General features: G+C 44.9%; 1 protein-coding gene across 3 annotated transcripts in view; it reads right to left on the bottom strand.

The window, feature by feature from the left end:
• Positions 1-632: 632 nt before the first annotated feature.
• Positions 633-18096, bottom strand: part of SUDS3 (SDS3 homolog, SIN3A corepressor complex component) — a 29975-nt gene continuing 12511 nt past the window's right edge. For 2 of the 3 annotated variants that reach the window (XM_082203386.1, XM_082203385.1), the window contains 4 exons: positions 17118-17139; positions 15683-15788; positions 7691-7775; positions 633-1740 (listed from right to left, as the gene is read on the bottom strand). In XM_082203386.1, coding sequence (XP_082059512.1) covers positions 1642-1740; positions 7691-7775; positions 15683-15788; positions 17118-17139 — 312 coding nt within the window. In that variant the 3' untranslated portion in view covers positions 633-1641. The remainder of the gene's footprint in view (positions 1741-7690; positions 7776-15682; positions 15789-17117; positions 17140-18096) is intronic. The other variant, XM_082203387.1, reaches the window with a different exon arrangement.

Below are 18096 nucleotides of genomic sequence, written 5' to 3'. Positions count from 1 at the left end.
GAGTCTGACACAGCAGAAGGCAGCTTCCAATGCTCTGTAGCAGGTATTTCCAACCACTTTCACATCCTTGCTTCATTTCAATCGCACGCAATTTTGGGGGGGGAACTGGGTTCTGAAGCAAAGGTGAAAAAGGCAACCATTTTGATAAGGACAGATATAAAAAGGAGGTCTCAAAGAGAGTGTTTGTAGCAAGAGAGATGGATGTACAGCTGGGTGCAGAATCCGATGCACACGTATTGGCTGGCAATGATGGGAGCCAGGCAAGCAGGCAGGCAAATGAAGTGTCAGAAAGGCCGGCTGCCTGAACCACAATCCCCCAGCTCCAGGGTTCAGATTAGGAGAGTCTAACACGGACCTCATTGCTGTGGCATGACTGCCATCTGGCTGCAGCACACAGGAAATGAGACATGGCAGGCTCAGGCTGAATAAGGAAGGACTGGAAAAAAACCAGACCCCCCCGCAGGTGTCAAAAGGAGGGCTTTGAGGATCCATGCAATTGCTGCGTCAGAAGAACGGGCAAGGATTAAAAGAGGGGGTTGATCAGGCCTGGTTCAATCAGAATTCACAACATAGGCTGGACTGGGACAGCCAACAGCGCTGGGGAGAAAAGCAGACACCACACAGCAGGTATTGAGATAAAAAGTGTTTTGCAAGCAACTTCACCACCACCGCCTGGTCATAAAAACAGTACAGCACTCTCTAAAGATTGGCACTGCACATTCCATCTGGTTCCAAGAATTACTATCCCTTGAGATTACATTGAGGGCCTCGCTGATGTGTGTTCTCTTTCTCTCTCACTCACACACAAACACACACACGTGTCCATACAGGGCTCATGCCCTCTCCATCAGCCGCCACCCAAGAATCATTGCAGCTGCAACAACAAAGAGAGCAGCTTGTAGGACAGTCACCAGCAGTTTCCACAGCGCTGCTCACAGAACCTCCCTCCCACCCAGAGTCCAATTGTTCCTTTGATTCACTCTCCACAGGAAACACAAAGAAAACATTGGGTTTGCTCATTGCTGGGATATACAAAGGGCTACCGCCCCGCCCGCCCCTCCCCTCAAGCTTCGGAGCAATCAAGTGCGATCCCCTTAACCACACTTTCAGTAAAAGCAATTGGAAGTTCAGGACACCCAAGGACCTTGGAAAACTCCTATTTCCCTGCATGCCTAACTGCGATCAGCGTCGTTCACGGGGTCGGCTGTTTAAGAGGCACTGCGGTCGGATCTGTCCTCCATTCAGCACCTCTCAGATGTGCAGGCTGCTCATTGCGTCTCCCCGAGGCTACCCTGCTTGCGCCTCTCAATCAAAAAAATATACAATTTTAAAAACGATACACCGCGTGTGCTCTTCTGCAGGATATACAAGAATGGAATGGACTCGAGACCACAGGCATACATTCTTCTTTTAAGTAGTCTTTGGAAATGAGAAAGCTAAACTAACGCTGTGGGGTGGGCTCTGGTGCACGGCGTGGGCTCACGAAAGAGAGAGGACAGCAGGAGCAACATGGGCAGCCAAACAGGCAGCATCCAAAGGATTGAGGAGGGAAGTGGACCTTCTGCTGGTTCAGACCCAGGAAGAGCAACCACAAGTCTCTGCAAGAGCTGATTGTCTTTAACACAGCGCAGGGCTAGAGAGTCACGCAGCCGACCGCCGCCGGATGACGAAGGCTCCGCGCTGGAGCTGTCCAAGGTAGATCCGCATTTTTGTGCTGTCGCTGGTTTTCCTCACCCAGATCTGCAAGGTTTTTTTTTGGGGGGGGAGAGAAAAGGAAAGTCAACTTTTTGTATTTTCGTCTGGGTTGGATTATACAGTCCGCGCTTCCATGAAAATATATCAAGCTGGTAAAAACCACAAGCGGTTGGGATAAAAATCAGCAAAGCATCAGTTAAAAACAACAATGAAACGTCAGTAAATAGTTAGGTGAAAAATAAACCATGTTGCACCTCTTTACCCTGGCAAAGCATTTCTATGATATGATATGATATGATATGATATGATGATATGATATGATATGATATTATTATTAATAACTTTATTATTTAAATACTGCCCATTTGACTGGGATGCCCCAGCCACTCTGGGCGGCTCCCAGCAGAATATTAAAACCACAATCAAACATCAAACATTAAAAACTTCCCTCAACAGGGCTGCCTTCAGATGTCTTCTAAAAGACAGGTAGTTGCTAATTTCCTTGACATCTGATGGGAGGGTATTCCACAGGGCGGGCGCCACTACCGAGAAGGCCCTCTGCCTGTCTCCCTGTAACCTCACTTCTAGCAAGGAGGGAACCCCTTTCCCAGGGATTCAAGGTGGCTTACACAAATTAAAACATTGGTAAAATACAAGAAGCTAAGAACATACAAATGGTAATTGTTAAAAACTAATTAAACACTAACAGAAATAAAGTATAAAAAACAAATCTTTTAAAATACAGATAAAAAAGCAAAGCACTATTAAAAGCCCTCTCCTTAAAAAAAACCCAGTAATTTCCCAGAGACCTGTCAGAATAAGAGTCTTCACTGATGATACTTGAGGTATGTATTTTTAGGACCTATCTTATTTCTGTGATTGTATGTTGTTTTAAACTTTTTTTAAGGTTGTGTATTAGTTGGAACACATCCTGAGACCTTAAGGTGAAGGACGGGTGTAGCAGCAGCAGCAGCAGCAGCAATAATAATAATAATAATAATAATAATAATAATAGTAATAATAATAATAATAATAGAGGCCTGTCTTTGTAATACAATTAGGGCTGGCAGAGACCCTTGTCTGAAACCCTGGGGAGCTGCTGCCAGTCAGTGTGTGCAACACTAAGCTGCACAGACTAATTTTTTAGCTAGGTGCAAGGCAGCTTCCTATGCTTCCCTTTTTCTTGTTGGAGGTGTCGGGGATGGGACCTGGGGCCATCCTGTACCCAAGGCAGGTGCACTACATCCTCTCTCATACGGTCTTACAGCAATTATTTCATTTCCTGCTGAAATACGAAAGACAAAATGCACCTTTCCCCTAAGCCGACTTAAGAAATACGTCACGCCTACTTAAAGTGGCCGGCGCCAGAAGAATCCTTCTCCCCAAGTTTGGGCACGTCTCCGGCGACAGGGCGAGTTGGGACTTAATTTCAATTATGCGGGCACCTAACCGCATTAAGATGCTTATTGTTAATGTTAATAAGAGCGAAATTGCTAAATTTGATTTAAGGTTATGTTCTAATGCATCTCTTGGTACGACGTTGCACGCTCATTTGAATAATCACCCACTGAACATAATGACATCTTTGTGACTAGTTTCACTATTAATTGAAAGAGACACTTTGAATAGCAGCCATAACTCACGAGCCTGAGCGAGCCGTACAAAATGTTTTCCTTTTAATTGCCCACTTGTTTCAGTTCCCATGTTTTGCTCGAGGCAGGGTTTTATGCAGCTTCGTGGAGTTGGAAGGGGCCGCGAGGGTCATCTAGCTCAACCCCACGCAATGCAGAAATCTTTGTGCCCAATACGAGGTTTGAACCAACAGCACCAAGATCAAGAATCTCACGCTTTACGTGATAGAGTGGCTTGCCAAATTATTGGAGTACTACAATATATCCAAAACAATGGGAGAAATTGGAGGGATCTCAAAAGAGAAGATAGACAAGGATTGGAAGGTGTTTAAAGGATACTTGCAAAACCATATTGAAAAATCAGAACTCCTATTAGAATAAACAAGCTCCATTTTAAATACTGAAATACTAAATAAGATGGATAACAATGTGTAATAGAAAAAGAAGCATGAAATTAGGTTAAAGGTGTGTGAAAGAAAGTAATAGAAGTGGAAAGAAATTGCAATTGAGTAGACTGGAAGTCTAACACAAAGATGGGGTGAGGGGTGGTGGATGGTGATGGGAAAATGAATTATTTGTGGGATTGAGTGTAGGTATGTTTGAACATTTTTAAGGATTGTATGAAATGTATGTTTGTATGCTTGTATATTCGCAACATGTGTGTATTAATGCTGAATTATTTTAACAATAAAAACTTTTTTTAAAAAAAGAATCTCACGCTCTACGTGAGCTACCCCACATGTATGGAGAAAGGCAGATAAAAATGTAAGAGGAGATTTGACAGAATTGCTGTGTCTTTTCCCTTTACCTGTGTGAATAGCAACCTTGCCAATAAGCACATAGACTCAGAGTTGGAATGGACTGTTAGGACTATTCTAACCCAACCGCCTGCAATGCAGGAATCTCTCGCCCAATGTGGGGCTCGAACGCACAACCCTGAGGTTAAGAGTCTCATGCTCTACCAACTGAGATACAGTGGTACCTCGGGTTACATACGCTTCAGGTTACATACACTTCAGGTTACAGATTCCGCTAACCCAGAAATAGTGCTTCAGGTTAAGAAATCTGCTTCAGGAGGAGAACAGAAATTGTGCTCCGGCAGCGCGGCGGCAGCAGGAGGCCCCATTAGCTAAAGTGGTGCTTCAGGTTAAGAACCATTTCGGGTTAAGAATGGACCTCCGGAAAGAATTAAGTACTTAACCCGAGGTACCATTATAAACAGATGAAGGCTATTTTGCTTCCTCAGCCCCTTTTGTGAAATATGGGATGAGCCAGGAAGTGTGGCCACTGGTCTTTGGTTAAGAACGCAGGGGGGAGTTTTATACAGAGTTGGACCACTGGTTCATTTAGCTCCGGACCATCTGCACTGGCTGGCAGTGGCTCTCTCCAAGGTTTCAGGAAGGGATCCTTCTTTTGCTAGCCGTACCTGGGGATGCTGGAGATTGAAAATGGGCTCAACACAAGATTTACCCACTCTGGAAGAATGGCAGATGAAGGTGATCGACTACATGGAATTGGCAGAAATGACTGGCAGAATCCGAGACCAGGGAGAAGAGATGGTGAAAGAAGACTGGAAGAAATTTAAAGACTATTTACAGAAATATTGTAAAATTAATGAATGTTAGAAGGATGTTGGATAGAAACTAAGGGGTTTCCAGCTGTAATGCTTTAGGAGACACACAAAAAAAGGTTTATAAATGGGTAAGAGCTTAAAGGTAAGGATTTGCTGAACTAACAAACTGAAGTGGAATACAAAGAAGGGAAGTATGAGGAGGTCTGGGGAAATAAGCGTAAGGAAGATATATTATGGAAAATTATTTGTTTTTTAACTGTTTTTATGTTGTATTTTTTTTCATTGTTATATTTTAAAAACTTTAATAAATATCTTTTTTTGGGGGGGAGAGAGATTGAAAATGGGCTCTTCTGCATACAAATCAGAGGCTCTACCACTGAGCCAAGGCCTTTCCTTTAAAAAAGAGAGTAAGAGTCTAGTCCTCATGGTTCTTATTAAAGGGCTGGATGAAATAGGAACACGGGAGGCTGTCAAATGTCAATCAGAACATCTAGCTCGGCACTGTCCATCTAGAGAGCACCACAGCCATAAAATGGGTGCTTCCCAACAATTTCCTGTTGGTATTTCTACCTGGCTGTGTTGGAGTCAGCGGCAAACCAAGCCAAGGAGAATAAAATCCAGAACAAAAACACAAGCAACCAACTGGGTAGAGAGGAAAGCAGAAACAGTCTGAGCAACTACAACTCAAATCTTATGCTGCCCTACTCTTCTTTGAAGGAAGGTACAGAGTAGAAATCTAGTAAGTAATAAAATAATTCAGCAGAGGGGTGGTGGAGGTATAAACAACTGCTAGACTTTTGAAAAGCTGGGATCAAGTTCATCAACTTTGCTGAATAATTAAACTCAATAGTTTTAATTGGATTTTGACTAATCGTGCAATTAATTGTTACTGGTTTGATTTTTATTGTGTTATTATCTTCCGTAGTGGGTTATGCCAACCACTATTCTGACTGCTTTTTATAGGGTAGGAGGTACTGGAGATGAGTTTAGGAAACCTAGGGAGGAGGCGGCCTGAAAAAAAATCCCCTCGTCTAGACCACGGTTTCCCAAACTTGGCCCTCCAGCTGTTTTTGGACTACAACTCCCATCATCCCTAGCTAGCAGGACCAGTGGTCAGGGATGATGGGAACTGTAGTCCAACAATAGCTGGAGACCCAAGTTTGGGAAACCCTAGTCTAGACCAAACCCCCAATGCATTCACCAAGGTCTCCCTGACTCGCTTTAACTGAAGATGCGGCAATTATTTTTCCAAAGGAAGAATCAGATGATGTGCGCAAGCCAAGAATGAGCTACATTTATGGGGTTCAGGAAGGTTTGGAACAGTCTCTAAGAGGCCTTGTAGGTGATGCCTGGTCGCCACTGGCCTCTGCCAGGGCCTTTTTGATGGTGGCTCCATGTTTGTAAAATCCCCTCCCTGGTAAAGTGTATCTGCCTGTGCCATTGACTTTCCGCAGAAATGGTGAAAATGTTGCTATTTGCACCCAAACATTTGATGGCTGAAGGATATTGCTACCAGAAACCCTGAAATCACTCGTTTTTTTAAAGTGTTTTCAGAATGTTTTAAAATTGTTTTATTGATGTGTCTGCCACCCTGGGCTCTTTCAGGAAGAAGTGTGGGATATAAATTCAATCCATCAGCTGTCAGCTCTTGGCACATAAACTGGGATGGAGAACTAGATAAAGAGCTTCACTTAGTTACGGAAGAGTAATTGTGTTTTTAAAAAATATATGGTCAGATGAAGAGTTTCGGCTTAATAAATGCATCTCACTTCTAATTCCCGAAGCTCTGCCACCAATTGCTGCCATGCAATTGACTAGACAGAAGATTCAGTACCATATTTTTCGCTCTATAGGACACACCCAACCATAGGACGCACCTTGTTTTAGAGGGGGAGAACAAGAAAAAAAACTCCCCCTCTCTGCTCAGTGCCCCTTCAGCGAAGCGGCAGGAGAAACGGAGCCCCTTCCATTTCTCCTCCCGCTTCGCTGAAGGGGCGCTGCGCAGCTCTCCCTCTCTGCTGAAGCCAGGAGAGTCTTGCTCTCCCGGCTTCAGTAAAAGGAACCTGAAGCCTTTGGAGCGCAGCGCAAGTTCCCACTGTGCTCCAAAGGCTTCAGGAATAGCCGCCTGAAGCCTTTGGAGCGCAGCGGGAACTCGCATTGCGCTCCAAAGGCTTCGGGTTCTTTTCGCTGACCCAAAGCCTTTGGAGAGCAACGCGAGTTCCTGCTGAAACTCTAAAAGCTTCAGGAGGCTATCCCTGAAGCCTGGAGAGCGAGAGGGGTCAGCGAAAGCAACATAAAGCCTCTGGAGCGTGGAGGGAGCACTCCCTCTGAGCTTCGGAGGCTTCGCGTTGCTATCGCTGAAGCCAAGGAGCCTGCATTCGCTCCATAGGACGCACACACATTTCCCCTTAATTTTTGGAGGGGGAAAAGTGCATCCTATAGAGCGAAAAATACGGTATTTTGCTCCAAAAGCTGCATTCATCCTGCCACTGGAAAAGAGTCAGGTGGCTACATAAACAAGCACACTTTGCTTGTGTGCATACCATAATTTAAAGCACAGTATTGCCGCCCGGCAAAGAATTCTGAGAACTATAGTTTACCCCATGGAGCTGCAATTCCGAACACCTGTAACAAACTACAGTTTCCATAATTCGGGGGGGGGGAGGTGTACACAGCCAGAGGCAAGAAAATTAATAATATTTTGTCATGGTCCACAGCCCCATTGAATGCCAACCCCTTAGGCTTCACACTGGGCATCTGCCTGCAAAACTCACTGAAGACCCGAGCTTACCTCATTGGCTCCCACGGAACTGATCACACAGCTGATTTTGGTGTTCTCTTTCGACTCCAGATAAATAGCCTGGCTTTTGTGATACCTGCAAGTAAAGGTTAAGAGCTGTGAGTCTACTTGACACTCTGAGACCGCCCAAGATCCCAGCTTACAAAAATCATCCTCTGTCCCCCACTCCCCGCAAATGAGAATGAGCCATTTGCCTCCCAAAAAAGGAACATTTTAATCCAGGGGCAGTTGATGTTGTGCCTTGCAAATGTTGCTGGACTCTAAACTCCCATCATGCCCAGCCAGCAAGGTCAATGGTCAGGGATTATGGGCCACCAGATTGGCTACCCCCGTCATCACACACCCACTCATTTTGCTTTGACCTTAACAGCTATTATTTATGCCTTGACACTTGAGATTTCGTATTTTTAGGGGCCTCTCCCACTTTTGTGATTGTCATTTGATTTTAATGTTGTATTTCAAATTGTTGTGACCCACCCTGGGAACCTGGGGGTGAAAGGCGGTTAATAAATAAATACTAATAATTTATAAAAGTGTTCTGGGTGCAAGACTATCTCATTCAGAGGCACAACTAGCAACTTGGGAGAAGGGCAGAATGGATGCAACAGGGTGAAGACCTGGCCATAACACAAAAAGCTTTTGATAGTGTAAAGGTAAAGGTAAAGGTACCCCTGCCCGAACGGGCCAGTCTTGACAGACTCTGGGGTTTGTGCGCCCATCTCACATCTATTGGCCGGGGGCCAGCGCTGTCCGGAGACACTTCCGGGTCACGTGGCCAGCGTGACAACGCTGCTCTGGCGAGCCAGAGCCGCACACGGAACGCCGTTTACCTTCCCGCTGGTAAGCGGTACCTATTTATCTACTTGCCCCCGGGGGTGCTTTCGAACTGCTAGGTTGGCAGGCGCTGGGACCGAGCAGCGGGAGCGCACCCCGCCGCGGGGATTCGAACCGCCGACCTTTCGATCGGCAAGCCCTAGGCGCTGAGGCTTTAGCCCACAGCGCCACCCGCTGTGATAGTGTACTGTGGTGCAAATGCAGTAATGCCCTTTGTCTGCAAACTATGAGCAATGCAGCTGACTCATTCCCCTCTCTAAACTGTGGTTTAGCATTCAAGAATTCTTCAAATGTATAAACACAACAGCATTCCACAGACTACACCGGCCGCTTTCTCCTGCTTCAAATTTATTATGGCTTCTGCTTTTTAAGGTTTAATGACAGCCAGTGTGCTCTTCACTGCAGGGGATACTGATGAAATGTAGCCATTAGCAAAGGGGCTTATAAGTGCAGACAAGAAGCGGAAAGAGAAATGGGAAATTTGGGGTTATCAGATAGTCTGTATGTGCTATATCTCTTTTAAAAAAAAATTATATGCAAGAAAAACTACAGGAGTTCAATATAGGACCCAAACTGGAGTTCAACAGAGCCTCATATTCAAAAAGGGAAATGGTGGATTGTCCAGAAACCAAATCCATGTGTTTATTGCATGCTGTGGGAAAAACAATCTTTATTAAATTTCTCAGTGATCCAAACACTGCAGCCTCTAGGCCACGAACAATAAAACATGAAATAACAAACCAACAGGTGACTAATAATCAACAAAGAAATCAGTCAAACAGTTAATTTGAACCTGCCACCCCCGCACTCCACCATCAATTTATATAGGGAGCAAAATAATAAAAATACATTAAGTAGTTTTAAAGATCTCTTAAAAGCTTCCCTGAGCTTCTCTCAGGGAAAAGGATCTCCTTTGCTGGGTGCTGAAATGCAATTAACACAGGTGCCAAGTGAGCTTCCTGAGGGCAGCATTCTACAAAGCAGGAAGGGGGCAGAAACCAATGCAAAGACCCTCTCTGCATAGTTTACACCATCTGTGTTGAATCCATCAGAGTTCTATTTAATGTCGTGTCCGAGGGCAAAATGCGGTGAGGTGCCAGTCACAGGATTAACAATGTGAATCGTATTTTAAAAGTAATGTAAGATCTCCCTTGCACCTGCAATCTGCTTTTTTAAAGCCACTAATGCAATTGCTAATTGTGCAAAATGAAGACTTTTCTCATTTAGCCCCCCGATTCTGGTGTTATGAAAAGGTGTGGGCGGAGAGAAAACAAATCACTCAAATCTGCACACCATCTATGCGCTCATCATTTGATGGACGTCTTTTACATTCTATTTCTTCTCCAATCATGTCACAATAGCGCACGATTTCCAGCAGCCACGTTATCACAGAGCAAACAGAGCGTGCTTGCTATAAACTGGGGACACACAGGATGGTGAAAAAGCGGATCCGAGTTCCTGCACACAGTCTGCATTTCAGCCACCAAGCCACCTTTTTAATTACAAAGAGTTTGCTGGATCAGGCCAATGGCCCATCCAGTTCTCCATCCTGTTCTCACAGTGGCCGACCATCAGAAGCCTGTAAGAAACCCTCATGCAGGATCCGAGCCCAAGAGCCCTCTCCCCCTCTTGTGTTTTCCAGCAGCTGATATTCAGAAACATTTCTGCCTCCAACCATGGAGGCAGAACATAGCCACCATGGCAAGTAGCCACAGAGAGCTTTCTCCTCCATGAATTTGCCCAATCCTCTTCTAAAGCCATCTAGGTTGGAGGCTTTAAAAGAAGGTTAGGCAAATCTGTGGAGGGCAAAAGCTATGTGCTCTGCTTTCAGAGTTTTGCAAGGAAGAAATCTGCCAAATGCGAATAAAAAGGTCACAGGGAAGTCATTCTTTTGCCATCAGGAGGAAGGAAGGATAGGAAGAAAGAAGGACAGAAGGAATATAGAAAAAAGGGAGCATTCAATTCTCAGGCTGACGTTTCATTCCATTTTGACACTTGACAGATTTTAATATGCACTCAAAATGTTGTCCTCCCACACCAAGAAGTTATTTTTAAAATATTAACTACCCTGGTGAGGCATCATTACAATCAATAACCAAAAAAGAAATCTTACAGCAAAGGGTGGGGGAGTGCAGTGTTGATCTTGAGGAATAGGAATGCTAGGAAAGGGGAAGGAAAAGGGCCAACAGTGACACTCGGAAGGAAATCAAGCCGTTAACAGCAAGGTGAAATCGAGACACACATATATATACCATCCTGGGGGCATGGAAAGCCAGTGCGATGGGGCAGAGAGTATTTGACTCAACATTTCGATGCCCTGTTCAGCCACGGTGGTCAGGCATTTTCCTTAGCCATAAGCCTGCCTTGCAGGGAGGCTGGTGAGCACATGAACATGCCCCACATGCGCTCCCCACACCACCACTGAGCTTCTTGGAGGACAATGCCGTGTTTTCCCCTGGTAGGTAGAAAGCTGCCTTCCACTCAGGCAGACCACTGCTCCATCTAGATCAGTGTTGTCAACACTGCCTGGCAGCAGCTATCTTCCAGGATTTTGGACAGGCAGCCCCTCCCAGCCCTAACTGGAGATGCCGGGGACTGAACCAGGGACCTTCTGTATGCCAAGCGGATGCTCTACCCCTGAGCTACGGCCCTTCCCTTGTACGGACCCATTCACAGCCCAGCTTAAATAAGGCGTGTGGGTTGGGTCTTCTTTCTGCAGGCAATCTCACACAAAACTTTCCTCGAGCGAGATCAAGGATGGCTTCCAGCACAGAGCAGGCAAAGAGCCTATTCGGTTTAAGAAGCCGAGTCTCGAATGGGAGAAAGTACGGAATGCAACTGGGATGACTGAAACCCCCCATCAACGCTAATTAGCTGATGAGTTCAGACAACCGCCCATATGGCAAGTACGCTAATGCTGAAGGTTTTAATTAAATTTCACTGCAAAGGATTAGGCAGAGTGGGATCCAGCTAAACAGCACTGTGAGAAAAAGGGCTTTCGGCTTTGCAAAGGTACTCCCCTCCTCCTTGCGCACCTGCCTGGGCTTCCCTAAATCCTGTTTAGGGTTCCCTCAAACTTCCAGAGCAAAGCGAGCCAGTGTGGCGTAGTGGTTAGCGTGTGGGACTGGGACCTGGGAGACCAGGGTTCAAATCCCCACTCAGCCAGTCGCTTTCTCACACTTAGCCCTGCCTTCACAGCGGTGTTGTGAGGATAAAATGAGGAGAGCTATGAATACCACCCTGAGCTCCTTGGAGAAGAAGGGAGCTATAAATGCAATAAACAAATAATTTTTGGGAGGGCACGGGGAGAGGAGGAGGGGGGCCGAAGTTCCATTGTACTCATGGAAATCCTTGCACTAGTGGATCTGTTCAGCTAGACACTGCCCTCCTCTCTCCCCAAAAAAATTACTGTTTTGGGCACCTTCAGTTATGTCGTCACTTCTTTTTTAAAAGATCTTAAATCTGACAGCAGAAACCCTCCCCAACTTGCACTGTCAGAAAAATTAACAGCTGTGAGTCAAATAAATAGAGGAAAAGTTATGTTTCTTTCTGTTTGGCACTTGCTTGTTATATATTTAACAACTGGTGGAGAGGGGATTCAACCTCCTGAAAAAGAGAAAACCTTCTGGTATTATTTATTACCTAAGCACCTGTGGCCACAACCATCTCAAAATGTGTCCTCCATCTACATCTCTTTCCCCCTTGCTACTGACATCTTTCTGGATTTGGCAATAGATGGCCTTCTCAGAATATATTATTTCTCTAGCTCTGTGATTTCATTATGCATAGCTTCACTATTAAGATTCAATTTTATTTATTTTTCTGTATTATTCCTTTGTAGTTTCTTTTCTTACGTTTTACTTGTTCCTGCTGCATATTTTGAGTCTTGTATAGGAGTATTTTTTCCTCTCTAATGAAAAATTCCCAATAAACAAACCCAGCGCTATCCTTTTTCAATAGGACTTATTTTGAGCAAGCTGGCTAGCTAAAATCTAAAGAACTGCTTCAGATGCACCTAAATCTGAGGTTTTTTGATACTTCCCCTCGCCTTCCAACACCAGACTTCCTTGGCACCCACAAAGCACTTCAGAACCACCCTGCAGTTTTTTTAAAAAATGGCTTTCTGTGTGGCTCAGAGGGATGCTGGCCCAAAGCTCCCTAGAGTTTTGGGTGGAAATAGTGATGGGGGTCATTTGAGGCCAGAGAGAATGCCATTCTTAGGCCATGACTAAGGGATCATAAGGCTTGGTGTGAAAAACACTGCAATTTACAGGAGCCGGACATTATCAGAAACCAGATATTCTTCCTCCATTCTTGGAGGTGCATTTACTTCGACAACGCTTTTCAGAGAAGAGATCCAATTAGGAAAAAACAGGATTGGCACAGCAGATCTATGGAGGTTTGCAAGGGACTCACCAGGCCAACAATGAGTCGGGAGAAGGGTTACATGTCCAGGCTTAGGGGTGGTCAGTAGTATGTTCCCAAGGCCACCCTATGTCTATTGTTGGATGAGCTCAATGAAATATTTAGGAGCTGCTGCTATATTTGGGAGCCCTGCTATATTCTGCAGACCAGTCTGGATTCCTACATAAAGGGGTGGTCTCTAAAAGGCACATTACTGCTAAAAACACGCAAACCATTTCCTCCCAAGCCTCCTCTCATGGAAAATAATTTCTGATCTCATTCTGCCACCTTGTGGCAAAAATGCTTCTGAGAATGAGAATAAAAGATGTAGTGTTCCAATTCTATATACTCACTTAATTTACAAATCCATTCTCCTTTTGTTGGTGTTAAAAAGTTAAGAATGGAGTGGAACTTTTTTGAAGATTATATGTCAAAATATTGTTCTAAAAATGACATGCTAATAGGCTTAGAATAAAAAAAGTAAGCAGTAACAAAACCAATAAAGAAAGAAGGAAAAATCAGAATTTAACAAAAATAATTTATTATAGAATGCAAGGGGGGGAAAGGTAGAAAGAAATATAAAGAAGTTGAATTGCTGTGGAGGGAAGTAGAGGGTGGGTGGTGGGTTTTATAATTAAGTGTATAATTATACAGCTGTTGTAATTTAGATATTATATTTTATGTGAGGGAATCATTGGGAATTTTGGTTATTATCTATATATGTTAAGTTTCAATGAAGGTTTTTTGGGGGGGAACGTAGTGTTCCAGAACTTCTGTTGTAACTTTGACCTGAACCCCTAAAAAACGGGGGTAGATCACTGCCAGATTTTAATTCTGAAAGTAGATCGCAATCTCTCGGGAGTTGGCCACCCCTGTGTTAGTGGATCGGTGATCAATTTAGATGCCCTCCAATGTGATGATTCCAGATGCTGCAGGACAACATGCCCCTATGGGAAGCCCACAAACAGGATCTGAGTGTCAGAGCGATTCTTCCCTCCGGCAATTTCCAGCAACTGGTATTCAGACACATTACTGCCTCCAAAAGTGGAAGAACATAACCATCAGGGTTAGAAGCTGCTGATTGCTATGCTACGAGGATATGGCTACCATGTGCTCTACTATTGAGCTGCCTATAAGAACACAGGAATAGCCTGGCTACTGGTCTACCTGGACCAGCATCCTATTCTCACACTGGCCGACCATGTCTGTGAGAAATGCACAAATAGGACTCAAGCACAAGAACACTCTCCTCTCTTGCGGTTTCCAGCAACTGGTATTCAGAGAAGCATTGGTGCCTCTGGAGGAGGAGAATATGATTACTCCTGTCTGAATGGAGGATAGAGAGGGGTGTGCAAGTATAGAAACTAGCCTACTGTAGAGATAAAATTCACATTAATCACTCAGCCCAATTTTTGCCTCCGGCCCCAACTTCTGCATGTGGCCCTCGGGAGGCTGTCCAGATGTGAATGTGGCCCTTGGGCTGCAGAAAGGTTCCCTACCCTTGCTGGAAAGGGATGAGCATGACTAAAGGCACATAAGACTGCAATGCCCTCCAGTCACTGACTGGGTAATGCAAGGAATCAGATCTACCCTATACCTTCTGGTTATTAAGCACTATGGCAAGAAAAAAACAGAAAAAGAAAAAAATCTTGCTTGTTGGAAGCAGGTGAGAGGGAAAGGGGGAGTAAGATGAGCAATGCAGAACATAAAAAGAGGAGTGCAGCACCCCCTGTTAGAAGTTTAAAGCCTTTACATATCTTAGGGCTAGGCCAACAATTATCCGGAAAAACCATTTCCTGATAATTCTTTACAAGTCTTCTTGAAGTGCTGGGAGAATTCCCACCCCCACCAAAAAAAAATCATATTCAATTATATGCCCCACCCCGACCTCTTCGGACTGTGAATGAAGTAGCACAGTTGTTCATCCTGCCTTAATTATATTTAGTTTTAATATTGTGGAAGCGAACCCTTGTAGAACTGAGCAGGGAGGACGATGGGAAGAAGACTAGAATTAGTCAGCTCTGCCCTATTATTGACTCTGGCGCCACCTACTGTTGGTCTCCCTGCTGTCCAGCCTACCATTCTCATGGGGCGCCAGTCAACACTGCATGAGTATGAACCAACAACTGAGCTTAATTCCATGTTAGCAGAGTCAAAATTTTATCAGTTGAGAACTCTCTTGGGGGGGGGCACCTCAAAACTGTTGAAGAATTCCACTCCTCTCCCGTCCACATTTCACCACGCGAAAATAGGATGGAGAATTTCTGAGAGGCCATTTTCCACTTCGCCCTGAAAGAAACCTAGGCAGTTGACTTACACCAGGCATAGGCAAACTCGGCCCTCCAGATGTTTTGGGACTACAACTCCCATCATCCCTAGCTAAGAGGACCAGTGGTCAAGGATGATGGGAGTTGTAGTCCTAAAACATCTGGAGGGCCGAGTTTGCCTATGCTTGGCTTACACCAAGTCAAGTCAGTGGTTCTCCAGGGTTTTGGACAGGAGACTCTCCCATCCTATTTGGAGATGCTGGAGACTGGACCTGGGACCTTTTGAAGCCACAACAGATGCTCTGACAACTGTGATACAACTCTTCCAACACTGTACATAGAAGGGGTAAGGCTCCTGGATGTTCCTCCATGAAATTGCTCCTTCTTTGGCCCTTTCTATCCTTTGATCCTGGCCATCTCTAATGCCGCTACAGCTCAGAAGGCCGTGACAATCAGAACACCCCGCACCGAGTCTTACCATCTTTTATCGTAGTACAATTTGCCATCTTCTATCCTTGCCTCAAACCGCTGTGCTGGGGATTCGGCAGGCGTGGCCGGCAGGTTTTCTGGTGATGAAGGAGACGCTGGAATAGAAGAGTGAACTCTATACACAATCTAACCCCTACGCAGCAGCTTATGATTCAGGCAACACTGAGAGACTGCTGGGACCTTAAGCCGACAGTGGGAAGTAAAAGTATTAAGCTTTGTGAGCAGAACACACAGGCAGAGATCCGGTTTGATTTGTGCAGGTCTACCTTGCAGAGAGTGTCAACCGGACACCCTCCAGATGTTTTCGGGCTACAACTCTCATGAGCCCCATCCAGAACAGCTGTGCTAGCTGCAGCTCATGGGAGTTAACATTCCCAAACATCTGGAAAGCACCAGGTTGGCTGAGCCCTGTATTGGTGCTCCTCCAGATGTTGGTGGACTTTAGTTCCATCAACCCTGAACACTGATTGGGGCTGATGTGAGCTGCGACTCCAACAACATCTGACTGCCCATGTCCTGTATTATCTACTTAGATTAAGAGCTGCTCCCCAGGGTTCTCAGAACCCTACAAATGCAAAGCAAGTGGGTTGCCTCCACGGATTCTAGGGATCCAGCATGGCGCAAGGTTTAGAGTGGGGGCAGGGAGCCCAGGGCCCTCCAGGTATTTGCTGGATGGCCCATTATCTCTGACCATCAGGCTATGTTGGCTGAAGTCAATGTGGGTTCCACAGCTAGGAATGGCTACACTGAACTCTGGCTATTTCCCAGTTTTGAGTTTCTGTTTCCCCCCTCTGCATAGCTGGGAATTTTGGGGGACCTGTTAGCACTGGGAGATGTGAGAGTTCTAGTCAAAACAGCAAAAGAAAGCTTTTTGATAGCAACATTCACCCAAGCATTCTGCTATTCTGCATCTTGGCTTTTCAAAGGTCATTAACTATACTCAAATCTGGACCCATTAAAATTATAACCCTATATACTCTAGCACAGCGGTTATCAACCTGCGGGTCCCCAGATGTTGTTGGACATCAACTCTCAACATCCCTGAGCTCTGGCTGTGCTAGCTAGGGGTGATGGGATTTGTAGTTCAACAACACCTGGGGACCCACAGGTTGAGAAAGGCTGTTCTAGCATAAAGCAGTCTATGATAACAATGCAGAAGGCTACTTTAGATCAGGTCAGGTTGTTTGATCCTCCAGCCCAGTTTTACCTTCTCTGACAAGCAAAAGTTCTTCTGGGTCCCCAGCAGAAGTACTTCCACCATCCCTTACTGCTTGGCGTCCTTTTAGCCAGAAATGCTGAATGTTGAGCTTGGTACCTTCTGCCCGAAAGGCAGGGGCTCCATCACTGAGTTACACACCTTCCTATCTCCTAAGCCATTTTTTGAACACACTAGGAAACCTTATTGGGGTGGGGATGCCACTTACCTGGCCGTTTAGGTGATTTAAGCTATAAAAAGGAAGAACAAGAAAGTTGTTTTAGTGACTCCCTACAAGAACATAAACCAGAAGAGAAATAACTGACCTAACAGAACATTTCATGGAGGCCAACATGTCTTCTGAATGGGGATCTTTATTCCCAGCTGGCAAGTTCCAAAGACCTCAGATGCCCGCTCCGCAGTAACCCACAGCAGGCTTTTAGTGTGGCTGCCTCCACTCTGTGGAGCAGAGAACAGCTGAAGATGTTTTTGTTCCAACAGGTTTCCCCAGCTGGATAAATGACGCTTTACCATGAATGTCTGCTTTGCATGGTTTTGGTTCTGCTTTAAATCTATTTGTTGTCTTTGTGTGTTTAACAGCTTTTAATTATTCTTATTGTACACGGTCTTAAGATAGTCATTTTCAAGGAAATTTAAAAATCATTAATAGTAATTAATCTGAATTAGGTTTAAGTGATGCTATATATATATATATATATACACCCACCCACCCACCCACAGGCAACTCCCCATTTATGCGGGGGTTATGTTCTGAGGCACCGCACATTTAAAAGAAATCGCGTATATTGGGAACACCATTAAAAAATCAAACACGACAAACATGCCTCCAAACCTCCTTGCCCAAACTCCAAATCTCCATAGGACTCAAAGATCAGTGCAAGGGCTCCTGGGATTGCACTTGCAAAGGCTATTGGGACTGCTAGACACTGTTTTCGCGCCATTTTTGCACTCTTTTAGGGCCGTTTTTGCCACTTCCGGGTTCGTGGGGATACGTGTGCGCATTGAATGTGTGTAAACGGGGGGTTGCCTGTAGTACATACACACACTTGCTTTTTAAAAATAATGTTTTTAGATGTGCAACTCTTATGTTTGTAACCTTCGCAGATTTTTGTATTAGGTTGTAAATCACTTCAGAATGCCTCATGGGAAGCAATTCAAGTATTAAATTACTAATAATCTATTCCGAC

The sequence above is a fragment of the Podarcis vaucheri genome (assembly GCF_965113315.1).
Source record: "Podarcis vaucheri genome assembly, chromosome: 16".
Lineage (NCBI taxonomy): Eukaryota > Metazoa > Chordata > Lepidosauria > Squamata > Lacertidae > Podarcis > Podarcis vaucheri.
This window is presented reverse-complemented; position numbering and strand designations above follow the sequence as displayed.